The 26,715-nt window shown below is 59.7% G+C and overlaps 1 protein-coding gene across 5 annotated transcripts; it reads right to left on the reverse strand.

Moving 5' to 3' along the window:
- Nucleotides 1-540: 540 nt before the first annotated feature.
- Nucleotides 541-26,254, reverse strand: FMNL1 (formin like 1). Of its 5 annotated transcripts, none has more exons than XM_064369632.1 (28): nt 25,885-25,958; nt 17,258-17,341; nt 15,512-15,595; nt 14,664-14,737; nt 14,232-14,315; nt 13,764-13,892; nt 13,185-13,202; nt 11,785-11,893; nt 10,356-10,432; nt 10,087-10,180; nt 9,133-9,207; nt 8,709-8,819; nt 7,251-7,400; nt 6,629-6,730; nt 6,222-6,474; nt 5,693-5,989; nt 5,365-5,489; nt 4,505-4,707; nt 3,847-4,081; nt 3,628-3,696; nt 2,965-3,045; nt 2,756-2,885; nt 2,446-2,609; nt 2,132-2,233; nt 1,892-1,987; nt 1,535-1,655; nt 1,240-1,339; nt 914-993 (listed from the first exon to the last, which is right to left on the reverse strand). In XM_064369632.1, the coding sequence occupies exons 1-27, from the start codon at nt 25,927-25,929 to the stop codon at nt 1,248-1,250; spliced, it is 3,204 nt and encodes a 1,067-aa protein (XP_064225702.1). In that variant the 5' UTR covers nt 25,930-25,958; the 3' UTR covers nt 914-993; nt 1,240-1,247. The 5 variants fall into 5 exon arrangements, with proteins under 5 accessions (XP_021529371.2, XP_064225700.1, XP_064225702.1 ...); XM_064369631.1 differs by having other exon boundaries at nt 15,482-15,595; XM_064369633.1 differs by lacking the exon at nt 25,885-25,958 and adding an exon at nt 18,701-18,722 and having other exon boundaries at nt 15,482-15,595.
- Nucleotides 26,255-26,715: the final 461 nt, after the last annotated feature.

A 26,715-nucleotide genomic window follows, 5' to 3' on the forward strand; every position in this document is an offset into this window, starting at 1 on the left:
AGGCGGGCAGGGGAGGAACACGCAGTGAGGGGCGGGACAAGTGCGCGGAGGCGGGACAGACAGATGGGGCGATAGCGGCTGGCGGAGGGCGGGGGCAGGACCGGAAGAAACGGGGGCCGGCAGGCGGAGACGGAGGCGGGACGCGCGGAGAAGTAAAGTGAGATCTCTCCTGGCGTCACTAAGTACTGGGCAGAGCAAAAAGAAAAGGGACCAGATGCCCAGGTAGGAGGCAGGACTGGCGCACACAGTGCGGGGCAGCCGGAAGAACTGCTGCGGGGCTGGCCTGGCGATCTAATTGCAGCTGCCCGCTCGCCCCTGCGCTCGCCCCCTTCGGCCTCCCGCGGGGATCCTGGGCCCGACACCTGAGCCTCCGCGCCCCTCGAAGGGAGCTCCCTCCCCGACAACTCCAGTGGAGAAGCAGCCCTTCTCCCCGGCGCCCGCTGGTTTGCAGAGGCCTGCTAAGAAGAGCTTGCACGAGTAAAGCGTTTCCTGAGCGAAACAGGCTGCGGGTGGCTGCGGCAGGCACGGAGCCGACGCTGATCTTTTGCAAACATCTTTATTAATCTCGTATAAAAATAAGGTCCATGGACGATCCTCGGGGCTGGGGCTTGAGGGGGCGAGGTGCACTTTATAAGTTACAGGCCAGGCTCCCGCTGAGGCTAAGTATGGCTATTTGGAGGGGGCTTTGGGATGAGTGCTGCAAGCAGCATTTGGGGGGAGGAGCGGGCGATGCTGCCCTCTGTGGCCGGAGGAGGATGCACCAGCTCATTTGAGGCGGGCCACAGCGAAGGAGGGGCTGCCCGGCCAGCCGAGCTGAGGACCACCTTCCTTGAGCCTCAGCCTGTCCACCGCCCCACACCCCTGCAGAATCCACCTGCAGAAATAGCGGCTACAGCGAGAGGTCGGAGGTGACCTGCAGCGGCGGACCCGGGGGACGCCGGCGGGCACTGCGGCGGCCTGTGTCAGCGCGGATGTAGGGCTGGTTCCGCAGATCTGGCAGCCAAAGGAGACACATTTACCTTTTAGGAGTCTGCCCGAGCTGGGAGCATCGCTCCAGGGCACAAGCTCAGCCTCCTAAGGACTCAGATTGTGTGCACATGGAGGGGTACCGTTTATATTTGCCAGAACCCCCCCAAAACACATCCCAGCCATGCACTGGCCCAGGAGAAGGCAGCATGCCTCAGTTCCCCCAAGGGTCCTGGGGGCTGCATGGGATCAGAGGCCAGGTTATCTGGATACCTGAGGGGCTAGAGAGGCATCTCTTCTCCCAGGCTGGCCTCACAGAGGAGCCGGGATGTCCGCTTGCCGGTGCGGGCCGTGAAGGGCACCGTCTTGATCACTGAGCGGGGGTGGGGCGGGGCAGGGGGTGGGAGGCAGGTGAAGGGGAGGAGAGAAAGGAAAAAGGAAAGAAAAACAGAAAAAGTAGCAAGAGGCAGTGTGGCAGCCAGTCCCCCAGAGGGTAGGGGATTGGGTCAGAAGACAGCATAGAAGGACAGACTGAGGATAAGACCAAGGCCTGGCCAAGCGCTTTTACCTGTGATGATGTCTTCAATGGCCCCGTCACGGTCACTCTCATAAATGAGTGGCTCCTTCTGCTGCTTCCGTTTCAGCTCAGAGATGAGGTCCATCTGTGGCCGCCGGGCCTTGGGCGGTGACTAGGGGGAATTTATAGCTCCAGCTCCAGGATGCCCCCGCACCACCAAAACCCTCGAATATCTGCCTGGTCCCCCACAGCAAGGACAGCTGGCTTGAGCAGAAGGAACCTTTTCCCATTTCAGGCTCCTGGGGCAGGGTCTGTCTATAACAATGAGGGTGTAGGGGTGGCACCAGAGGGTGATGCGATGCCATGTGTCCCTACAGCCCAGTACCTAGGCCAGGAGCAGCTGCCTACCTTGGGTGCTGAGGGCTCCCCTTTGCCAGGGGTGTCAGCGCCTGCCTCCTGGGCGGCAGCTTCTTTCTTCCACTGTTCCACTTCCTGCTCAGCTTTCTGCGGGCCAAGGCAGTCTCCATGAGGGTAGCCCTCCCTACTGCCCTACCCACCCCCTAAACAGAAGCAGCCCCACCACTTTGCTGTCCAGCGGAAAGGCTTCAGTGCCCTATGGGGCTCCCAGCCTGCCCCAGACCCGAATACCTTGTAGGCCTTAATGAAGCGGCTGAAGAGGGAGAAGAACAGGCCTGGGGATGTGGTCTTGGGGTTCTCTCCAAAGTACTCCACCACGGAATCATAGGCCTCCTGCAAGCACAGCCTGTCAGTTCCCCAGCAGAGACTCTCGCAGCCTGTACCCCTCAGGACACTGGCCATCTGATCCCAGCTCCTCCCAGGCAGTGGCCCCTTGTTCCTGCTGCAGTCCCCCAAGGGGTCCCAGCGATAGCCACACCCCTCCAGGCTGGGCCACCTAGTGCTCCTACATCCCCCACCTCCAGGAGAGGCCGGCCCTGGTGCACCTGAGCTGTCTTGCTATCTGCCAGCAGCTTGTCCATGGTGGGTGAGTTGGCCCTCAGGAACTCCTTGAGCACCACACAGTCATCCTGCCGCACAAACTCCCTCTGTGTCAACTCTAGGCCTCGCTGCAGAGAGCGCACATCCGCCAGGACACTGTCCAGGGACACTAGGCCAGGGATGGGGCGGTATCAGGTCAGTGAATCAGAGAGGCAGCCCCCCCACCACCAATTTAATCCTGTGGCCCCCTAGCTTTCTCCCAACCGACCCCAGCCCATGGCCCTCCCCGCACCCAAGGACCTGTGTGCCCCCCACCTGAGCCCGCCTTGTCCAGGAAGTGCAGGTCGCTGTGGAAGCCTGTGAGCTGCGGGTACTTCTCAGCAATGACCTTCACCAGGTAGTGCAGCAGTGTCTGCTTGCGGTCAGTCGACTTCATCTCCAACAGCTGCACAAGGACCTGTTATCAGCCACAGGCCACCAGCCAGTCCCCTGCCCCAGCCCCCAGGTCGGGGACCCCTCCTCACCGCATCCAGGCTCTGGAGCCGGAAGCCATAGGCTGCCCCACGCTTGCCGCTGTTCATGTAGTTGCCAAAGGCCAGGACGATCTGGGAGAGGCAGGGGAGAGGCTCAGCAGGGTGCCAGGGCTGCGAGGACCACTTGAGTATATCACACAAGGAGGAGAAAAGGTGGCAAGGAGCAGGCCCCACACCCTCAGCCCCCACTGTACTCCTGCACAGGCCCCTCAGAGCCACAGCACATGTACATGTGTGTACACACAGGTCTCACACATGTGCATGGTTAGCACCATGGGCACACCCCATTTTGTCCTCCGCTAGTCTGACCCAAAACTTGTTGCCAGCATCCCCTCCTAGGCTGTGTGGTCGCTGCCTTTCCACCAGCCATTTCTACTGGCTCCTGGGCCCTCCACTGAGCAGGTGAGCTTGCTCTGCTACTTACAGAGCAACCCGAGAGGGGGCTGAGCCCTCCGGCAGGGTCCCAGATGAGCTGCTACAGACAGGGCTGCTGTGGCCATTCCCATTCACCGCCCACCTCAGATTTGTCCTTCTCAGCATGTTCATGAGAAGTGGGAACGTTATCTTGGTTGCACCACAGGTGAGCAGGGCCTGGGTCTCCCTCTCACACTATCCAGAACAGGCAAGAGTGGGTCCCACCTCCTGGCCCCTCACCTCCAGGATCTGGCGGAGTTTGTCAGAGGACTTGATGGACATTGAGGCTGCAATGATGGCATTCAGTTGCTGGGGGTGGGATGGGGGAGGTAAGGTCAGTTGGTGCCTCCTCCATCTGGAGGCTCAAGTACTCCCAGGTTCCCCGCTGCAGCCCAGGCTGAAAGCTGCCTCCTGCCTATCCCCACCCAGGCCACACCACCCTGCCCGTTCCGCCCACACCGGCATGAGCAGCTGGGCTGTGTCCGGGAAGTTGCCCAGGAAGGTGAGTGTGGTCATGCGCTCCGACAGGCGCGGGATGCGGCTGAAGTGCAGCATGAAGCGGTCTTCCTCCGACAGCTCCTCCACGGGCCGCTTCTCCCGCTCAAAGCGGGCAATGAGGCTGCGCTCATACTCCGTGGGCAGGAAGCGCATCAACAGCTCCAGGAAGTCCAGGCCCAGAGCCTGTAGGTCATACCTGTGGGAGGAAGGGGAGGGGAGAGTGGACATCACGCATACGCACCGGTCCCTGGGAGCAGGGCTACCCCTGCCTTGATTGAATAAATGAACTTCAGTATTTTCTGTTTGCCAACAGCTTCAGAGAGCAAGAGATAGGAATGCAGAGAAACTAGGAGCTGCAAAGCCGGGGTTGCCATCATACATCAGTGTAAATCCCACAGCCTGGGTCCTCACAGCTAGGCAAAAAGGCAGGAAGTGGGATGTCCTAATGTAGGCATGGACTCAGTTTTCTCCACCTTAAAATGGGGACAAGGTTCCTGGACCAGGGTTGGAATGAAGCTTGATGAAAGAGCTCACCACTGAAGCTTTTACTAGGATCCGCCTGACAATCCTCCCTAGCAGAGGGGCCGGGCTGCCCTAAGCCCAGGGCAGGGACACTCACGCCTCAATAGCCTGGCAGATGCGCTCGGCCCCCAGGTTGCCCTTCCGCAGCGTGATGGCCAAGTTCTTGGCCCGGTTGGCCTCAATGAGTGTCGCCTTGCTGGGGGCCTTCTGGGCCGCCTTACTCTTGAGAGCACTGATGTCCAGGCTGGGGCCTTGGGACTTGGTCTTGAACTGTTCCTCAAAGTCACTCATGTCCAGCTCCTGAGGGTACAGGGTGAGGAGGTGGAGCGGGGTGGGGCTGGGGGCTGGCACTCTCATGGCTGAGCACGGTGCTGGAGCCACCCATCCATCTGGCCCTGACCAGGCGACCAGCAAAGAACCAGTAATGAAGCCTGACCACAAGCCCTGATGGGAGGCACAGGGGAAGCCCAGGGAGCCTGGAGGAGGAGGGCTGCCCAACCCCGGGACCCAGACTTGGCGCCATGAGAGCTAAAGGAAGAGCTGAACTGGCCAGTGGTCAAAAGGGGAAGGAAAGGACATTCCAGGCAGAGGGAACAGATGGAACAGGGGCAACAATGGTCTGGAGGCAAGAGAACACATCATTTTGGAAAACTGGAAGTGGAATCAGTGGGGCTGAAGCCTTAGTTGTCTGTGGGAAAGTGGAAGGAAGGAGGCCTGGAGGCAGAAGGAGGCAGGTGTGGGGTGCACCTCTCTGCAGGGAGGAGGAAAGGGTATGGGCAGGCAGGATTCTGCCTGTTAGAGGTACCAGTCAGTCTGGCTTCATGCCTATCCCTGGGCCTCCACCTCCTCATCTGTGAAATGGCATGGAGGAAATGACCACCCCCAGTGCCCGGCATGATCCAGGCAAGTCCCCTCTTCCTCCGGTGCCCACAATCCGAGCCAGGCAGGGCCACTCACCTGCAGCACCTTCTCATCGTTGAGCTCTGTGAAGACAGTGCCGGTGATCTGGCTGGGCTTCAGCGCCACCCAGTTCAAGAGTGGCATTCGGAACTTGGTCTGGATGGGCTTCTTGGCCTTCAGTCCTGAGATGGGGAATGGGGGTGGGGGGTAGGGGGAGTGGTGAGCGCTGGAGGTACTGGGGGGAACCTGAGCCCAGGGAAAGCTGATGAGGCAAGCAGGAGGCAGCAAGAGGCCCCCAGACAGAGGACCCTGGAGGACACTGAGGCCCAGGCCCCTTCCTCCATCTCCCCCCAGCACCGGGCCCAAGGTCGTCCACTCCACTCACCTGGGCCCAACTCTGAGCCTGGTCCTCCGAGGGCATCAGGGGGACCTCCCGGAGGCGGCGGCGGCGGAGGCACCGGCCCGTCAGTGCCAGGAGGTGGTGGTGGTGGCGGGGGTGGGGGCGGCAGGTCTCCAGGCAGCGGCGGCGCTGGTGGGGGCTCCGGGCTGCCTGGGAGGGGCGGGGCCTGTGGGGGCGCTGGGGGCGCTGGGGGCGGGGCTTCTTGCGGGGAGGGGAGGCCGGGCAGTGGGGGAGGCGGCGGCGGCGCTGCTCCAGGAGCCGGCTCTGCGGCAAGTGCGAGATCTGAGCCGGCGAGGGCGGAGTGGGGGTGGGGTGGGGGGGTCGGGGGTGAGACACAAGTCAGCTCCCGGGCTTGGGTGGGCTCCTCTCCGCCTCCCCTCTCTACGCATGCGCTCCTCCCTGAGCCAAACCTACAATCCAAACCTCCCTCGCCCAACTCTGCCCGCCACAGATGCCCCCGGGCTCCCCTCCAGACCCTGCCCTGCATCCCCGCCAGCCTGAAGCTCCTGCGCACCTGGGCTGGGGGAGCCGGTGGGCACCCCCGGAGTCGGAGCATCACTGCCGCTAGGAGTTGCCACAGCGACGGGAAGGATCTCGATGGAGACAGCATCCCCGGGCCCCCGCAGGATACGGATTAACCCCTTCTCCTCCAGCTCCTCCACCTTCAGCTCCAGGGCCGAGGGCCGCGTCAGGGCAGCGGGAGGCGCTTTCTCAGGCTCAGGGGGACGCCTGGAGGCGCCCATGGCGGTCGATTCACTGAAGCGCTCCTGCGAGCCCCACAGGAGGGATCAGTGCCCACCAGCAGGCTCCTTGGCACCGAGCCCCCATCCTTTTCCCCTGGGAGGAGGGAGATGTCAAGCCTAGCAGCCGCAGCTGGCCTGTTCTTGGGAGCCCGGCCCACCCCTCACCTCCCAGCCTCACCCGCAGGGTCTCCAACTCCTTGCGCGCCTGGCTTAGCTGTTTTTCCAGTTCCGCAATTTTGGCCATGGATTCGTTCTCCGCGTCCCGAAGCCGCTCTGTCAGCTGTAGCACCGGCACATGGTGAGCTCCGACCCGCAGCCCGGCACTGGCACCGCCGGTGAGGGGGCGGCATCAGGCATGCCTGCCTGGAAGACTGGGGGAGGCTCCCAGATCCGCTCAGCCCAGGTGCCAAGGGTGGGCCGAGCCTGGCACTCGAGCCCAAGCAAATAAGGAGGGGAAACCAAGGCACCAGTGATGCGGAAGGTGGAGGAAGAGGAGGAGACTGAGCTGGGAGGGGCCCCAGTTCAGTTCACCTGGGGTCTGAGCCTGGGTAGAGGAGGGGCCTGCCGTCCTCCCTCATCCAGCGCAGCGAGGGCGCTCACGCACACTCATTGAGAAAGACACCCAACAGATTCAGGCTTTGGATTCAGGCCAGGCTGTGGGATCAGGCAGCCGGCACCTCCAATGCACAGCTAGAACAGTGCCTGCCGCCCAGTGCCCAGTGCCCATGCCCGCGTGGCCCTGTGGCCCGAGTGCCCTGTGGGCCTATGATGTGGGGGCTGGGGTCCGGACCAGCTCTCACCAGCGCCACCTGCTCCTGCAGCTCCTCCATGTGCTCCAGCACAGCGTTCTTGGTCTCCGTGTCCTCCAGCAGCGCTCCCACATCAAAAACATTGTCCAGGTACGCCTGGATCTGCACCTGCAACTTGTCGCTCTCGGTGAGCCGAAGCCTCTGTCCCCAGATGGAAGGAGCAGGGTGAGGCCAGGTATGTGTGTGTGTGGGGGGATGTTTCCAACCTCCCCCCACCACTACCACCCAGAGGAAGGGACCTGAGCCCTAGCCTACTTTTTCTTCATCTTTTAAGATACAATTCATATACCATAAAATTTATTTTAAAGTATACAATTCAGTCATTCTTAGTATAGCCACAAGGTTGTGCAACCATCACCATTAACTAATTCCAGAACATTTTCATCGGCCCAAAAAGAAACCCCACAGGCATCAGCAGTCACTCGCCATTCTCTCCTCCCCCAATCGCTGGCAACCACTAATATACTTTCTGTCTTTATGGATTTACCTATTTCATATAAACCAATCATAGATAGCCAGGCAAGGTGGCTCATGCCTGTAATCCCAGCACTGTGAGAGGCTGAGGCAGGTGGATCACCTGATGTCAGGAGTTCAAGACCAGCCTGGCCAACATGGTGAAACCCTGTCTCTACTAAAAATACAAAAATTAACTGGGTGTGGTGGCAGGCACCTGTTATCCCAGCTACTCGGGAGGCTGAGACAGGAAGATCACTTGAACCCGGGAGGCAGAGGTTGCAGTGTGCCAAGATCGTGCCACTGCACTCCAGCCTGGGTGACAGAGCGAGACTCTGTCTCAAAAAAAAAAGAAGAAGAATCTGTAATAATCGAGTATGTGACCTTTTGTGTCTGGCTTCTTTCACTTAGCATGTTTTCAAGGCTCACTCATGTTGTAGCACATGTCAATATGCTACAAGCCCCTCCTCCAGAAACCTCCCAAAGGAAGCAGGGAAGGAGCTGCGGCTTCTCTGCTCAGGCTGGTCCAGGAAGCACCAAGCTGCTCTGCCCACCTTCCCCAGGGCAGGGACCTCCTCCACGTCCTGAGCCCATCCAGCATGAGCCAACTCCTGCTTCCACCCTGTATCTCTGGGTTCCATGTTATGTGCTGGAGTCAGAGCACCTGTCTGAGGCTGGTGCTCCCACAGCCAGACCCTGGGCCACCTTGACCTGTGCCAGTGCCTGCAAAAACAGCTCCGTACACTGGGGGCCTGGTATGTGCCAGACACTGGTTTATGCATTTAGAGTCGAGATTATCTTCTATGATTCTCCTACTTGACAGATTGCAAAACTGACACAGAGAGAGAAAGAGACCTGTTCAAGGTCACATGACAGAAAATGGCAGAGCCAGGATTTAAACCCAGGTCTGGCTGACCCCAGCACCCGTGCTGCTAACCACTCGGCTGTACTCTGTGGCGGGCAGGCGGTTAAGTCTGGGGGTAGTACAGGGCTCACCTCCAAGTACAGGTCCAGGCCCAAGTGGGTGAATTCATATTGCAGGAAGACACGGAAGTTCATGTTCTCCACCGAGTGTACCACGATGTTGATGAACTGCATGCAGGCCACCTGGGGGCAGGGACGCGGCAGAGCTGTGATCCTCCAGGTGGGGGGTGCTCGGTGCCTGGCACCTCCACTTACCCCAAGCCTCCTTGCTTTTCCAGTTCTCACTCCACCCACTCCCTGCTCTGGCCTGCCCAGTGTTTTACCTCCATGTTCCCTGAGTCCAGCCCCCTGAAGCATCCACCCTTCCCCCACTGACCACTCAGTCCTTACGGCTTTGCTGGGGCAGAGCCCAGTGTCCAGCACCCAGGACTCTAGCTGCTCCCTGCACCCAAGAAGGCCTGGCCCAGGCCTCAGGCTCCTGGGTTCCTGAGCTCACCATGAAGTCAATGTTGCTGTCCTCATTCCGGAAATATTCCATCAGCTTTTCAAAGCGGTGCTGCTCCCCGCACACCTGGGTAAGGAGAACGGCTCCGCTGAGGCCCGGTGACACATGCCCTAAGCTACCTCCTGCTGCCACGCCTGTGCTTCAACAAGCTCCTCTCCAGTTAATTCTAAGTTGGGCCATGTCACTCTTCTGCTCAAAACCTCCACTCCCTCTCAACCTCGCACTCCGCCTCACCTTTTCCACTCTGGCCACACTGGCATCCTGGCACAGTCGCACCCCAGGCCCTTTGCACTTGCTGTTCCAACTGCCTGGTGTGCTCTCACTCCCACGCCAAGTCCCCTGCTTCCTTCCCAGCTTTGCTCAAATCTCACTGGCTCAGTGAGGCCTTCCCTGACCACCCTGCAACCCATTCCCCTCCTGCTGCAACATTGCTGGCATTTTCCCACAGCATTTATCATTTCCTAACACACTGTGTCATTTGCTCATTTATTATATCATTTCTGTCCTTCCCTGTCCTGTTTCCTCTGTTCACTGGTGTGTCCCAGTGCCCTGTTCCTGACACATAGTAGGCACTCAATAAATAGTCATTAAAGGAATGAATGAAGACACCCTGTCTTACGCATCACATCCCACACAGTTACTCCTTGTAAGCCTGTTAGCCAGAGTCCGCAGCTCCCGGAAGCATGGACCAAGGCTCACGTGGATGCGGCAAGGCTGAGTGAGAGGTTCAGCAGGTCCCTGGAGTTGTTCCTACCCCTGCCCAGGTGGTGCCCCTACCTGACCCTGCACCTTCCTTTCAAAACTTCCCCATCCCAGATTGTCCTCTGCGTTTCCCAAATGCCAACCCAATGTTCCCAGCTGCCTCCAGCAGAGGCACCACTGCCAACAACGAGACTCCAAGCAACAGTAGGGGGAAGTGCATGTTTGGGTGAGGGACTCCGGTACCTCCTTGAAGTTGTCAAAGGCGGCAAGGATGATGTCGTGTCCCCCCCGCACCAGGCACACAGCCGCCAGCAGCTCCAGCACCAGAGCCTTGGTTCTAGAGAGAGAAGGGGCAGGTTGTCCCTTGAGAACAGGCAGGACCCGAAGCAAGGGTGGGCACAGGCCTGGCTAGGAGGAGCATAAGGGGTGCGGAATGAGCCCCTGGGACCTTAAGCAAGGGACTCAGTGGGAGAAGACTAGATATGGAGAAAGGTTCGGGGCCTGGACCTCACCTGGGGTTCTTGTTGTTGAGGCTCAGAGCAATCTCATTGACGCAGGCTGGGTGGTTCATGACAAGGCTGAAGCCAGACTGGGGAGAAAGCAGAGGTCAGTGCCTCCAGGAAGGCCCCCTGGGACTTCCAGCACCCCCAGCAGAGTCAGCACTGCGCCACGCTGGTTTTTAACTGCCCTCGAGTTTAGGAAGCTCTTCATATTAAACCACAACTTCTTCTGTGGCCTCCAAAACCTGGCCTTATTATTATTATTATTTTTCTCTTTGAGATGGAATCTCCCTCTGTCACCCAGGCTGGAGTGCAGTGGCGCCATCTCAGCTTACCGCAACCTCTGCCTCCCGGGTTCAAGTGATTCTCCTGCCTCAGCTTCCTGTGTAGCTGGGATTACAGGCACCTGCTACCACACCCAACTAATTTTTTTTGTATTTGTTTTTTTCAGTAGAGACAGGCTTTCACCATATAGGCCAGGCTGGTCTCAAATTCCTGACTTCAGGCGATCTGCCCGCCTCATCCTCCCAAAGTGCTGGGATCACAGGCATGAGCCACTGTGCCTGGCCTGCCTTTATTTGTTTGTTTTGAGACGGAGTCTTGCTGTCTCCCAGGCCAGAGTGCAATGGCGCAATCTCGGCTCACTGCTACCTCCGCCTCCCAGGTTCAAACGATTCTCCTGCCTCAGAACTCCCAGTAGCTGGGATTACAGGCACCTGCCACCGCACCCAGCTCTTTTTGTATTTTTTAGTAGAGACGGGATTTCACCATGTTGGCCAGGCTGGTCTCAAACTCCTGACCTCAGGTGATACACTTCCCTTGGCCTCCCAAAGTGCTGGGATTATAGGCATGAGCCATCACGCCCGGACTATTTTTTTAATTTTCATAGAAATGGGGTCTTGCTATGTTGCCCAGGCTGATCTGGAATTCCTGGGTTCAAGCAATCCTCCCACTTCATCCTCCCAAAGTGCTGGGATTACAGGCATGAGCCACCACACCTGGCCCTTTTTAAATACCTTTGTGTTTCCAAAAGCCAGTGTCAGGCACCTTGGACACCGTGAGGCTGGCCTAAAGGCTGGCTGAGTGAAGGAGAACCCAGCTTCATCAATCAGCCCTCCAAATGAATCAACCCTGAGGCTGCTCTCCCCTGGCCCTCTGTCCAGCCCTTCATGGTAGGCGTGCCCAGTCCCTATGTGAGGCTCCTCCATACCCCAGCCATGGGCAGAGGTACTCAGAGAACCTGACAGATGCAGCAAAAACATGGGCTTCCCCTCAAGACTCATCAGCCTTAAAAGCCCAAGCCAACAGCCCAGATGCCCAAGATCCCCAGCGTGGCAGAGGGTAAAAGGACAGTGGATCCCAGCACCTCAGCAGCTTGTGTAGCCCCCGGTGGGGACAGGCTGGGCTCCCTAGTCCCCCAGTCCCATATCCCCCAGCCAACCTGGTAGTTCATGATGGCTCGTAGGCACATAATGCAGACGTGGACGTCGTCCTTCTGGCTGACGATGCGGGAATTCCGCAAGGCCTTCCTGCTGTGGGCTGGGGTCAGCCTGGGGGGTGGCAGGGAGGAGGCAGTGGGGGTCAGAGCAAGCCCCAGCTTCCTGTTCCCCCACCACTCAGATGGCCTATGGGGTAAGAGGAGGCACATCTGGAACCTGATGGTACCATATCCCAACTACTCAACCAAAGAGGCTGGCTGAGGGCAGGCAGGCTTCCTCAGTCCTTAGACCTGGGGTCTGGCACATCCCCCCTTGAAGGAGAGGGGATGTGGAAGCAAAGACCCTTCCCAGAGACTTAGTGGGGCGAGGGTCTATAGAAGGAAGAGACATGGGAAGGATCGCCACAAGGTGGCGCTCATGGCCACTTGGGCTCATCTTGCAATGTGAGAGGCAGATCTGAATTCCCACTGCCAGGGTCCGGGAGCATCCCAGCTCACCATTTACTAGACGAGTCACTTAATCTCCCTTCCCCTCACTTTCCTCGCTTCTGAAGTAGGAATGCTAACAATAGTACCTTCCTGTCAGGGTTGTTGGGACTATGAAAGGGGCTTAGAACAGTGCCTGGCACATAGTAAGTGCTATATGACTGTACCCCCTCATTCTTCCCCAACGAATGTGTGATGTTTTCATTGTTGCCGAACTGCCAACCAGGACCTCCACATTTCAGTCTACCTGACCATCCTGTCACATTCCCAGTGTCACCAGGAGGCCCCGCCTTCACCTGGCTGAGGCCTCCCCTCCTGCCACGTCACCCTTTCTCGTCATTGTGCTAATATGCCGGAGTCTTCATTCATGCTGTTCCTTCTGCCTGAAATGCCCTTCCCTGTAAGCCTGTATCTGTCTGTAAGACATAGTTCCAGTGTCACCTTTTCTGGGAAGCCTTCCTGATGCCCCAAGTGGTGGCCACATCCCTTCTTAGAGCTCCCAGGCACACTTCCATGACAGCCTGTCACACTAAACTGGCCCTGACTTAGACTGTGGACCCCTGAGGGCAGGGTGACTTGTCTCCTGGGCACCTGCCACCCACCTAATACATACTAAGTGCTAAAAAAAAAGTTTGTTGAATGCATAATTGCATGAATGAACAAATGACTTGTGAAAGTTTGAGGCTTAATATGCAATCAATCCTCTCGACCCAAAGTAGGAAGCTGGGGATCCACAAGACGCTCTAGGGTCAATCTACTGCCTGCTTCCTGCCTCCCAGCAACATGCCCAGTGTTAGGATGGAGGGACCCAGCCATAGCACTGAACCCAGGGACATCAGTTGAATACCTCATCCTACCCCACCACACCCTGGGAGGGAGTCAGCCAGGCATGCACCTGCCTGTAGGTGGCTACGTACCGGGGAGAAGGGGGACACCTGGAGGCCGCATGGGAGAAAACAGGGAATTAGATGCATACAAGAGGGGTCCCTTCTTATCCCAGACCCATCCAGACTCCAACTTCTAGGTGTCCACCACTGATGGCTTTTTTTTTTTTTTTTTTTTTGAGACAGGGCTCACTCTGTCGCCCTGGAGTATAGTGGCGCTATCTCAGCTCACTGCAACCTCCATCCCCCCAACTCAAGCAATTCTCCAACCTCAGCCACCTGAGTCACTGGGATTACAGGCATGCACCACCACACCCGGACAATTTTTGTATTTTAGTAGAGATGGAGTTTCACCATGTTGGCCAGGCTGGTCTCAAACGCCTGTCCTCAAATGATCGGCCCACCTCAGCCTCCCAAAGTGCTGAGATTACAGGTGTGAGCCCTGCGCCCGGCCCCACCCCTGATGGCTTCTGGCGTCCCAAACTCTGTATGAGTCCCTTACTCTGACCCCTAAAGCTTGCTACCCCAAGGGCCCTGGGTGGTCTGGCTAGAAGCAGCAGTGTGGGGCTAAATTATCTGCTCTCCCACGACCCCACCTTGTGGCCCACATACTTGATGGTCAGGTGGCGGCTTTTGGGCACAGAGGAGGGCGGACCCTTGCTGAGGTCTTCCACCGACTGCTCCAGGGGCTTGTTTTTCTCTGAGTTGGAAGCTCCATTGTCTGTGTTCTCCATGTCATACCTGGGGATAGGATGCAACGGGGCTGGAGGCCAACACTGCAGGGGGCGCTTAGGAGGGGGCAGTGGAAGTGCACGGAGAGACAGACCTGCAGGAGACACTAAGGAGCAGGAGGAGGAAGCTGTGTTCTCAGCACTGTGCTTAACATAGTGGTGGAAGAGAGGCCACCCCTCCCCGTCGGGGGCAGGCCTCTGGCAGGGGCATCGCTCAAGGCCAAATGCAGGGTTCCAGGACAGGCTCAGGCTGCCTTGCTTGGAACTGGCCAGGGGAGTGGGTAAGATGCAGGGAGGTGGGGATCAAAGCTCTGAGGAGCAGCATGAGGGTCGGGGACCGGGAGCTTACGTAACGGAGCACTGGGCAAAGGCCAGGTACTCGAGGAGCACATCCAGGCCGCGGTTCTCTTCGTTGAGGAACTCCTGCACCCACCTGTGGGCACGGGGCTATCTAAGCACCAGCCAGGAAGGAGGTCCTGCCCCAGATGGGCACAGAACAGGCACAGCAAGGGCCCCTGGGGTGCCCTTCCCACCCCCAAAGACCCAGTGATATCAGGGGATACTGGGAGACTCAGGCGGGTCCCACAGTCCAGCCACGCCTCAAGGTGCCAGCCACAGCATGGGCAGGAGGGGGAGGGGAAGCTGTCCGGGGCACACCCAGGCAGTGGTCCACAAGCACGGCCTGTGCTGGGGCAGGGGGAGCAGGAAGGGGAAGCTCCAGGGGCTGCCTGGAAGCAGAGCCTTCCTAGGCCCAGAGAGGAAGATCTGAGCCCTCACTCACCCAATGTGGTTCGTCCTCAGGGAGGTCTCCAGCTCCCGTAGCACCTGTGTGGACTCCTGAACTCGCCTCTTAAACTGGGGACCAAGAACAGGGAAGGCTGGGGGGTGGAACCCGGCCTCCCACAGGCCCACCAAGTCCTGAGGCAGCAGGCAGAGCGCCCACCCTCCTCCAACTGGCACCCGTGGCCTTTCATGCTCAGCCTCCCCCACCACCTCCACACACCTGCCCAGCAAAATAGACACTCACTCACAGGCTACGTGTGCTCCCCCATACACAGACACATAGGGTGCACACACCCCCGATACATGGCACACAAGGTATACACATGCACACACACAAAGACGCAGGGTGTGCATACACACACAGCACATGAACACTTATATACATGCACTCTAACTACAGACATAGGCTATCTATCCACACATACACACACACACACACACACACACACACTCTCTCTCTTTCTCTCCTATACATGGACTCAAGGGTACACATAAACAGACACATAAGTGAACAAAGTACACCCATAGTATACACACATACCCCTATGTATGGACATACGGGCTGCATGCATGTATACACACCGTGTAAGTACACAGAATGTGCCCATGTAAGCATGCACAGGATGTACAGAGGAACATGTAAAAGTGCATGCCCAGGGCACTCTCAGTCCCTTACACACACACACACACGCACACACACACACTCGTGCGTGCACCCACACATGCCCATAGAAAGTCTGTACACACAGTTACTCCAGCTGCCCAGAGCTTGGAAGATGTGGGGGAAGGGACAGAGTAAAGAGGGGAGACATGTACCCCCAGGTTGGGCATCCAGTCAGCGGCTACCTTTCGGCTAACCCCACCAGTATCCACGTAGCTCTTCAGCTTCTGGATGTAGGCTGTGGGGGGATTCTTGACTTGAAACCGCTCCTGGGGAGATGGAATGGGGTGTACAGAAAACCAGCCAGAGCAGCCCCAGGGCAAATGACCAGTTCTCGTCCTAATGCTCCATTCTCAGCTGTCATCTGGGGTACCAGGCTTTCTTAGGAGCCTCTGAAATACCAAAGGTATAAACCCAAACAGTCCACCAAGCCACTTTCTTTTCTTTTATTCACTTTTTCTCTTTTCTCACTCTGTGACCCAGGCTGGAGTGCAGTGGCACGATCATAGTTCACGGCAGCCTGCTACTCCCGGTCTCAAGTGATCCTCCCACCTCAGCCTCCCAGGTAGCTGGGACTACAGGTGCGCACCACCACACCTGGCTAACATCAGGTCACTTTAAGACCCCCATCCTAGGCCTAGCCTGCCCTTCCCATATGGCCTCCTAGGCCACAGCCCTGGCATAGCTTTGGGGTGGACTACGAAAGGGTCAGTCCTGCGGTAGGCCCCGCCCTGGGATGGGTAGGAACTCGGTCTAGCCGGTAGGTGGCACCCTTTCCAGACCAAAGCTGGGATACGGTGGGGAAGAACGGCTGGAGGTGCCTCGTGAAGGGGACCCAGCACCTGGGCAGGACTCGGACCCCGGCCCTCCTGCATCCCTGTGTTGACAGGAACATGCGTGCTCCTCTCCTGTGTTCAGCGATGCAATTCCTAACTCCCCCACCCCACCACAAGCTCCAGCAGCCACTCACACAAAGAGGCAGGGACCACAGCAAAGACCCCTCCCCAGACGGGCCCCCACCTCTCCAATCCAAACCCCTCAGATTTGCCAAAAATCCACCTGCTCGGACTTGCACTTCTTCCTGCCCTTTGAGCCCCCAAACCTCTGAGATGCCAGGGCGAGCTTCTCCAAGGGGACCCCTACCACAGCCCCAGAGCCTCCGGGGGCAGCTCCCCACCCTATTCCAACCGCCCAGCCCTTTCCCCTCAACTGCTGCCCAGCCAGCTCTCGCCAGCCACTTCACTAGCAGGAGGCAAAGGCCCAGCCTTGGCTCCCAGGGGAGACTCTCAGCTCCCAGCTCCCCATCCCCGGCCTCTGCAGCCTCCCTCCTTCACAGAATCCCTGCAGCAGCCGGCCCCACCCAGCCCAGCACTGAGAGAGGGTCCTCCCATGGCCAACCACAGCCCTCGAAGCTGGAGGGGTGGGGGCGGCTGAGTGAGCCGAAAGTCCAGGCGCCTGGATGGAGCACCGAGGCAGGGGTCCGCAGTGGCTGGCCTTGGGAGTTGCTAGTTGACTGCAGCTCCTCTGGACTCAAGGCAAAAGGACAGGAATTCCTGTCCCTCCTCCCTCCCTCCCATGGGGCCAGGTGACGATGTCCAACCCCAGGGTTGTCCCCTCCCTTCCCCAGTCCAGAGAGGTTTCTCAGGAAGCTCAGCCACAGCACAGTGACAGTGACTCGGCCCCAGCTGCCCCGGCCAGTGCCCCTGAACCAGCCCTGCCAGCTCCTCTGAAGCCGACCCAGCCCAGCTCATGACTCACAAGGTGTTTTGGGGAGTTCAAGAGAGGGGTACTCTGGAGTCCGCAGATCCCAGCACCCTCCCCAGGTGCCATGCTGGCCACTGAGCAGGGTCTTAGTCCCCTGGGCCCCTGCCTGGTCAGGGTGGGGTGTTGACAGTGGGGAAGACGGGGTGCTGGGCAGTGCTGGCACCCACCTGGTCACAGATGAGCTCCCACTTCTTCTCGTTGTCATACTGGCTCAGCAGCTGGACTTTGTCTGGGGGCAAGTTCATGCAGTTCTGGGGAGAGGGAGGACAAAGGAAGACCCTTGAGCCTGGGGCCCCAACAAGGGGGGAGAGAAGAATGGGCATTTTGGGGGAACCCACTCAGCTCCCTAGGCGGTGTGTGGCCCCATGAATCCTCTCACCCCGGGAGCTAAGTAGCGTTATCCAATGAGAAAGCCAAGGCCAAGCGAGACGGAGCACCCGTCCCAGCGCGACAGCTAGAGGGGATGGCAGGATGTGAGTTCCAGTCTGCCTGTGCTGTGTCACCCCTCATGCTGCCTACCTGTCCCACCTGGTGTGGAGGCAGGCGTGGGGGTTCTCAGCCTACCTCTCTGGGAACTTGAGACACTTCTGGGCTCTAGTTCCCCCATCTGCAGTAAAGGGCATCACCTCTTCCCCCATTCTGGTGGGAAGCTAATGGGGAGCCATCGCCAGCCAGACCCAAGTGTGGCCAGTGACCAGTGTCCCATCTCCACGTGCCACCAGATCCCATGTGTACACAGACCAGGCCCAGGGCACTAGTGCCTCACGAGCACCAGAAAACCTCTGGCGAGGAGGGTGGACAGCAGCCTTCTCCTCCTCCCTCTCCGGCCCCTCCCACCTGGGGGAGAAGGCTGAGAAAGGGAGAGGGCTGTGGGACAGGAGGGTGGCCATGTCAGCAGGCAGGGAGTTCCAGATCATAGCTGCAGGGCCGGGGAGATTTGCGGGGAAGGTCACTTAGCCACAGCACTGGGGAGAAGAGCCAGTGCTCTGGGTCTGTGGTGCGGGCAGCCCAGCTGGGACTCCCCCAGGAACCGAGAAAGGTCAGCAGAGCTCTGCCTGGGTCCTCCTCCCCTGGCCACAGATGACAGAGGCACGGTGCCCCTGCCACCATGGGGCAGGTCAGGGCCAGCCCAGGGCTGCAGAATCAGCCAGGCGTCAATAGCACCAGGGGCTTTTGGGACCCTGGACTTGCCACCATGGGGGCAGGTCAGGGCCAGCCCAGGGCTGCAGAATCAGCCAGGCGTCAATAGCACCAGGGGCTTTTGGGACCCTGAACTTGGCTTGTATCCCTACCAGCCCCAAAAGATGAGGCTGGTTCCCTTCAATTTAGTAAACCCCAGGTTACTGACAGCCTTCTATGTGTCAGGCCAATAAGACGGTTCTTGCCCTCAGGGAGCTCTGAGTTTTTTGATAAGGGTCTCCGTCAGGATGTGGGGGCCCCAAGGGGCTCTGGCCACCAGCCAAGGTGGCCCACGCTCCACAACCTCAGTCATGTGGCTCTGAGCAGAGACCACAGCTGGAGCAGACAGGGAGCCACACCCACCCGAGGCTCCCCAGCCAGCTTCCTCTCGGGGTGCTCAGCCTCGTTCTGGGGCTCCAGCCAGACCTTACCCCCAAAATCACTGCCTCAGGTCAGGCCCAGACAACAGGAAGCTGGGTGCACACAGCCCCCATTGCCCAAGCTTTCCGGCCAGGCCCCGCTGGAGAGGTGAATCTGCCCCTCGGCCAGGCCCCGCCTCCAGCCCTGGGGGGGCGGGGTGGGAGTGCGTCATCCCTCTCCCCCATTGCGAAAGTGAGCCTGGATTGAGGAAACCACCGCTGTCTCATCGGCCACCCTCCCCCAACCCTCCAAGGGCCAGGACAGCTCTTGCTACCACAGGGCCGGGGGGTTCAAAGGAGGCCAGGCCATTGTCTGTCTCTGTCCATCTGTCTGTCTCTCTCTCTGATCCGTCTTGCTGATGATCTCTCTCAGTCACCCCAACGCCACAGGGACAAAGGGTGGGGCAAGGCCGAGGTGGGAGCAAGCTGGAGGAAAAGGACAAAGTGGGGAGACAGGGCCAGCAGTGCCAGGGAAACTGAGCCGTGGCCAGCACAGAAAACAGAGATGGCGGCCAGGGAGCGAGGGGACGGCTGAGCCCAGCACGGGGCCGCAGAGGGGACAGCCACTTCCCAACATGGATCCTTCCAGGCCCTCACCGCCCGGGACCTTTTTGGTTCTGGAATGGCCCCAGCGGCACTTCTAGAGGCAGTAACTAGTCATAATGACGTCCGCAACAGTCAGGTAGCCAGCTCCGCCCCAATGCCTACTGTGCAAGCCACCGCTTGGAGCCCTGCATGCCGACGACCGCCTTCCATCCTCACTGCCATCACTGGCACCATTAACATTCCCATCTCACAGGTGCAGGCACGGATTCGTTTAGTGACCTGGCCAAGGTTACAAAGCCAGTAAGAGGAGAGCGGAGCTGGCTCTGAGCCTGGAGCCGACTCTAAGCCACAGCCCGGTCCACTCCCCCAGAGTAGCCCCTAGTCGCTACTGCGGAGGGGAGGCCTCTGCTGGGGCCTGGGGCACCTGTCTGAACAGTGATGGAGGGCAGGCCACCCGTGCCCCTTCCCCACCTGGGCCTTCTCAGGCCCCCAGGCCCACATGCCAGCCTGCCAGACAGGCTAAATTTAGGCTTAGAAATCAGAAATAGCTCTGACAGCACCGAACACTAATTAGCAGCTGCTCCTCAGCTGTGGCTGTGCCCACCAAGGCTGGGCACTCCAGGGAGCAGGAGAGGGGCCATCAGTTGCCAGTCACTCAGGGTGGGGTGACGCCACCCTAAAAACAGGAACAGACCCCCAGACCCAGGACCTTCAGCAAGGCAGCGCCACCATGGGGTGGGGGGCTGGGGGACACATGGAGGTTGGCTGGCAGTGCTCAGGTGGGAGGGGAGGGGCTGGCAGTCCAGGTGGGCATGATACCTGCCTCCTGAGGGGCTGGGGAGGGGCAGCTGTGAGCTACCACGTGGAGGACCCAGAGCTGGCTTCAAAAGACCAGGCTCTGGGTCCAACTAATTCTACAGCTTCTTTGCCCCCTTGGACCTCAGCTTTCTCCTCCATAAAATGGGCACACTCCCTCACTGGAGCCTCACACTCACAGAGCTCCTGGAACACTCAGTGAGAAGATGAGTTTGGATGTGACAAAGCTCTTCAGTGGCCTGACATTAAGAAGAAGCACTTCACAGATGCAGGAGCGGTGGAGGGGCAGGGATCCATGGAAGGCCCCAGGGTCGGGGATGGTAGGGTGAGCAGAAGTTTGTGAAAACATCCAGAAACACGGACTTGTCTCCAAGGCTTTGGCCAAAGCTTAACCAGCCTCCAGCCTCCTTTCCCTGCTGCCTTTAGTGCTTTGGGTCAGACGAGGAAACAAACAGGATTCATCTTTTAGGGTGTGGCCAAGAAAAGGAGCTGACTCCCTCCATCTTTCTATTAAAATGTGTGGGGACCATTCTCCCCCCTCCCTGCCCTGGGTGTGAGAGGGGACCCACAGCACCCAGTCACCTAAGACAAGCCCCCAAAAGACCCTGCTAAGAGCCCTTCCCACACACACACACCAGTGCTGACTTCTGACACGGCATCCCAGGAGGCTGAAGGGGCTGCGTTCACATCTGGACACAGCCACATCCTAGGGTTTCGCTTTCAGTTTCAGCTTAGCTCCCAGTCCACCTGACCACCTCTCCCCATGGCCTGGCCCTTCAAGCCCGAGGGAACCCCTGAACTTGGACACCAATCCCAGTCTCAGGCCAGCCCCACAGGCGTTCCTCAACCCGATGGGCCCCGAAGCTGAGCCTGTGCCCAGCCCCCACCCCCCATCCATCTCCTGCCACCTGCCCACCTCTATATGGTCAGAAGCTGAGCCTGTGCCCAGCCCCCATCCCCCATCCATCTCCCGCCACCTGCCTACCTCTATATGGTCAGAAGCTGAGCCTGTGCCCAGCCCCCACCCCCCATCCATCTCCTGCCACCTGCCCACCTCTATATGGTCTCAACCTTAGTTTTAGTGCTCTCGGTGCATCGCCAAAAACAATCGATTTTATCCACTTTTAAAAATTCTGGCATGTAGATTTTCTGGAGCTCTTATAAGCAATCCCAGGCTTACAGGAGGGCTATGAGGGGACCCAGCCCCAGCCCTAGGATCAGGTGCTGAGGACCCAAAGAGCTAACAGCTTCTCCCATCAGCATTCAAGGGTCCCCACGGCAGAGACAAGGGCAGGCAGGGTGGAAGCCACTGCCTGTGTCATCCAGGCTGGTAGGAGGAAAACAATACTGACAGCAGTAACAATAACAAATGCTCCTCAGACGCGTTCTTCAACTCGGAGTTAAGCTCTCAGTCCCCAAACACGCAGTGCCAGGTGCCATTCTAAGCTTTATGTCAACACTCATTTAAACCCCAACAAGCCTCCAGAATAGAAACTGTCATAATCCCTATTTCACAAATGGGAAACTGAGGCTTGAAGATGTTAAGGTGCTTGCGCAGGGTGGCCTTGGTGGCAAACTGGCAAGGAAGACTCAGCTTCTTCCAAAGAAGGAGCACCCGGGGAACAGGAAATGTGGGTCCTGGCCCCCAGGGGTCTTCTGCAGGCAGCCTGGCCCAGGCTGAGGAACCAGGAACAGCCAGCCCCACTTCCTGCCACCCAGAGCCCCACGCTTCCTGTTGTTGCCCACGGAGCTCTTACTCACTGGGGAACCCCCCCCCCACAGCACACCCTCTCTCAGGGGGAAGTGGAGGCCTCCCCTCCCCCTCCCATGTGCACACTGCTACCGTTAGCACCACCACCGCCCCACCCTCCAGGAGAGGTGGGCCCTCCCTCCGGCGGTTTCCGGCCACCAGGCAGTTTTCGGTCTGGGCCCCACTGCTGCTGACCTGCATAACGTGGGGAGGCTGCCGGGCCCTCCTGGCTAAGGATCTGGGGCTCCTGGGGCGTGCACGGCAACCTCGGGTGGTCTTGGTAGCAGAGGTGGAGGAAGGGGAGAGGCAGGGTCTGGGCTCCCTCTGCTAGATGGGCCCTGAGATGGAGAGGACCCGATCAGCTCCAGCTTTATCCCCTTCCTCACAGTGGAGGGCGGTTACTGAGCACCTGCTCTGTGCCAGTCACTGCGATAAGTCCTCTATTTCACCCTCTCGACAATCCTAGGAGGCCAGCAGATGCCACCATTATTCTCTTTTTACAGGTGAGGAAAACTACAGCTCAGACAAGTTAAGTAACTTGTCCAGGGTCACGCAGGTAGTGACGAAAATGAATCTCAACCCCAAACATCATGACTCCAAAGTTCAGGAATCTGCCCTGCCTTTCCCTTAAGTAACCCCTGCCCCCTCAAAGGGTACCCAAGCCACTAACATAGGGCTCCATGTTCCCAGGAAAAATGCAGAGGTGGCCCCGAGAGCACCTGCTCCTGCCTGTCTCACCCAGCTCTCTGCCAGCCAGCCCCAGATGTCACTGTGAATCATGCCCACCACATCCGCGGCTTTCCAGGGTTCGAGTGCCAGCCCTGCCTGCTGGGAATGTCACCCCTTGCCTCTGCCCAGCCCAACATCAGATCACATGGCCACAGCCCCCCTGAGATCTTCTGTCCTGGAAGTGGGAGGTGTAGGGCCTGAGCGACCCCGTGGCTCCATCCCTGAACCCCACACTTCATCTGCCCTGTCCCAGAGGTGGGAGTGGCCAGGGGGACAACACCTCCTGCTCTTTACCAGCAGCCCCAGAGGAAAGGGCCCTGTCTGGAAGCAGGACTGCAGGCCCACAACCCACGTGGGGCCAGCCTGACCTCCCCACACAGCCTGGCCAGGCACCCAGACCCCTGAGCACAAGCTAAGAGCACCCATCAGGCAAACTCCTCTCCACTGCTACTGGCTGCCAGCATCGCTCTTGGCCTCCACACACCACCCCTGACACTTTCCCTTGATCCCTCTGCCGCAAGGTTATGGAATTCTCCCTGCCTGGCAGATCAGGGGTGTCCCAGGTCCAGGTGTAAGCGTGGCCCTTCTGGCAGGCCTGGAAAGGTCGCCTTGTCACCCCAGTCCCTGACCCTGCATGCCTCACAGGGGAAGGCATGAAGGTGCTGGAAGACACCCAGCCTTGGGCATGGGCGTAGGAGAGGCGAGAGCTTGGCGCCCCGCCGGCTGGTGTTCCCACCATCACAGCAGGCCCGTGGGGCTGGGCAGCCATCGCTCCTCCACCGTTGCTAAGGCAGCAGCCAGAAACCCTGGTTCAACCTGCTCTTTCTCCCCACACCCATTTTAAGCAGGGGGCACCCCTTTCTTTCACAGCTTTCTTGGAAAGGTAGCCCCCCATCACCCACTCTTGCATGGGAGAAGGGCTCCCTGCACCTCCTGTCTGGCCGTGGGTGGGGACACCCTTCACCCACAAGAGGGGTCCCACAGCCAGGAGAGGGAGGAGGGTCTAGGGCATCAGAATCCCACTTCCCACCAGGGACAAAAGGGGAAGGAAAAGGGTCCCTGAGACCGATGGACTAGATCCCCAAGGGCAGGACTGTGCTTCTCCCATCGAGACTGCAGACCCCTGACGGCGGTGGGCCCATCCCCTCAGCAATCTAAGGTTCTTCTCCTCTTAGACATCGACCGAGGACAGGACTCGGCTCTGGGCATGGCGGTTCAGGTTGGGGTTCAGATAGTGACCCACTCTGCGATACCTGCTGCCAGACCAGAGGGTTGAACCAACTCTTATCCCTGGGCAGCCTCAGGCAGAGGTCAAGGCTGTCACCTGGGGCAGGGCTCATGCCCCTGCTGGTGGGGAATGAGAGGAACCAGAGTCTTTGCCAAGTGTCCTTAGGTTGAGTTTATCCTGCCCACAACTGGACATAAGACAGACTGAGCCACCACGGGAAGAAGGTATGAACACACTGGGGTTCCTGGGCACCCAGTGGGGGGTAAGCCCTGGTGGGTGCTGCTGCCCTAAATTTCTGCTAGCCACCTCCACTTTCTCCACCAGGACAGCGTCTCTGACCCATCTGTGGATGTGCCCCCTCCACATCCTGGTACTCAGGGACTCCCAGTGGCAGACTCAGCCAATCAATTACAGCCACAAATCCAAGCAGGGCAATCAAGCCCTACACACACATCAGAACCTCCCCGTTTGACTTGTGGATTTTCCCCAGGTCTGAATTATTCAAGGGAGCCTCCCCATCACCATGCTAAACAGAACAGATTGGAACCGGGACCTCACCCCAAGAGCCCACCTCCTCATCCATAGACACACACTTGGGGGAAAGACAGACCCATGTCCCTCCAACCAGGCTGGCAGGGGTCCAAGGACCCATCACCAATGCAGGCTCCCCGATGGCCCCCAGTGTCTGTGTCTCCTCATTCTCCTCCCTCCCCCATCTGCTCAGCTCAGCTTAGCTTTGTGAAGCCCTGGGCTTGGGGAGCAGGGAGCAGGGCAGGTGCGGGGATGGAGAAGTCAGGGGCCAGCCTGGTGTGAGGCATCCCTCAGTGTCCCTGCCCTCTCCTAATCAAGCAAGGTGTCTTCACAAGGTGGACCCCACGCCACCCCATAGCTCCTCCAGACCGCCCCCAGCCTTCTCTTGGGAGGGGACTGAAGCCAACATCTTCTGGAACTGTTAGGAGGCGACCCTCTGGGGCCATGCTGAGGATCCAGCACGTTTGGCCTAATGACTGGCCAGGGGAGAGGAAATGATGTCAAGGAGGTGGAGGGCCACCAACTGAGCCAGCACCCTCTGCGGCCTGCACCTCCATCGAGGCCCCACCCTCAGACCTGCAGGGCCTGTCTGCACAGATGGGAAATGCATCTGGGAGAAGGCATAGCCTCATTCGCCTGTCACTCAGCGTCCAGCAAGGGAAGGCTGACAGTAGGCAGGCCACCAGGCAATTAGTTAGAGAAGGGAACCAGGACCAGGGCGTGGGGTGGTGGCGGGAGTGAGAATGAGCAGCCCTGCCCTCCCTACTTTGACCTCATGCAGGGTCTTGGGGACCCCTGAGTCTGCTCTGGAGCCCCCACCCCACTGAACATGTTGACTGTTTCCAGGCTGGCCCGAGCTGATGGTTTCCTCCCCAGTGGCCTATTCCCCGGGCCCCCCGCCAATTCCCCAGGTAGGCAACAGTGTGGGGTGGTTCCAGATTTTGCTCCACCCCTAGCCAGGGCGACCCACCCGTCCTGACCCCACCCTCCCTCATCTTACTCCCTTCAGAGGCTTGGAAGGGACGCCCCAAGATAAAGACCCACAGGCACCCTGGCTCTGGCATATGGCGGGGGAGAAACACAGATGCCTCCCGTGATCCGCCAACCCGACTCCCGCAGCCCAGGCGCCCAACAAATCAGGACCCGACACCTCCAGCAGGTCTCCCACTCCCGGGAGATTGTAACCCTTTCATCTTTGACCTCAGACACAGAAAGGCAGATGCCCCAGACCCACGCCCGGTGGCTGGGCCTGCGTGCAGTGGGGAAGGGGGCGACCTGGGACCCCTGTGCGTGCCCCGCTCCCAACTTCCTCACAAGACACATCTGTTTAGACCTTTAGACCCAGGGTGGGTGGAGGTGTCTTAGGGAGGCAGACCGGGCGATTACTGAAGAAAGTTTTGGGGGGAGAGTGCTAAGTCACTCTGAAAAAAAGCCACCGTCGCTCCCACCCCCTGGAGGGGGCAACCGCCAGACCCGGGATCTCCAAGCGGCACCTGAGTCCCCGGGGGCGGGGACGCGCGCCCAGCCCCTGACCAGCCCCTGCCGCGCCCCTGCCGCCCCCCGCCCGCGGCCGGCGCACCTCCGGGTCGCACTCACCAGGACGCGGTTGAACCTCTCCTCCAGCTCTCCCGCCGCGGGCATCGGCTGCTTGGGGGGCGCGGGCTGTTTGGGGGGCGGCGCGGCGGGACCGGCGGGCTGCTCGGCGCTGCCGGCCGCGTTGCCCATGGTGGTCCCCACCCAGCCGGCCAGGCGCCTCCAGCCTCGGAAATCCAGCTTTCCGGGGGACAGGGACGAGGCTCCTGGCCCGGGGGGACGAGGGGGCAGAGGCTGGCGGCGGCGGCGGCAGGGGTCTCGGCGGCGGGGGGCGCTCGGCTCAGCGGCGCGCAGGGGCCGGGGCGCGGCGTCCCATCGGGGCGGCCCCGTCCGAGGAACCGGGCGGCGAGCTGCAGGGTGGGGGGAGGAAGTCAGGCTGCAGGCCGCCGGGGCCAGAGGGCTGGGCCGGGGGCAGGAAGCTGCGGCGCGGGCTCCCCCCTCGGCGATTTTCGAACTTCTGCTGTCGCTCCCCGTGCGCGCAAACCGCAGTTCGCCGCCGCCGCCGCCGCCGCCGCCGCCGCCGCGCACCCAGCCCCAGGGGGGCGGGCTGGAGGGAGGGGACGGGCGCCGGGCGCCGGCCGGGGGACCGCCGCAGCCATGGCGGGCGGGGAGGGGGCTGCCGAGCCGCTTCACCTGCCGCAGAGGGGGCGGCCGGCGCTGCTTCACCTGCCGGAGCGGGAGGCCACCGAGGAGAGGCCGAGGCGGCGGCGCGCTCGGCGGCGCCTCCGGGTCCTAGAACCGCATCCTCCCGGTCGCCCGGGGCGAGGGATTGGCCGGGTCTGGGTGAAGGGGGTCACGGGGCACCTCTCCTCCGCGCCTAGGATCTCAGCCACT

This window comes from Aotus nancymaae, unplaced genomic scaffold, assembly GCF_030222135.1.
Source record: "Aotus nancymaae isolate 86718 unplaced genomic scaffold, 86718_ANA_hifiasm-v0.15.2.pri h1tg000089l, whole genome shotgun sequence".
Lineage (NCBI taxonomy): Eukaryota > Metazoa > Chordata > Mammalia > Primates > Aotidae > Aotus > Aotus nancymaae.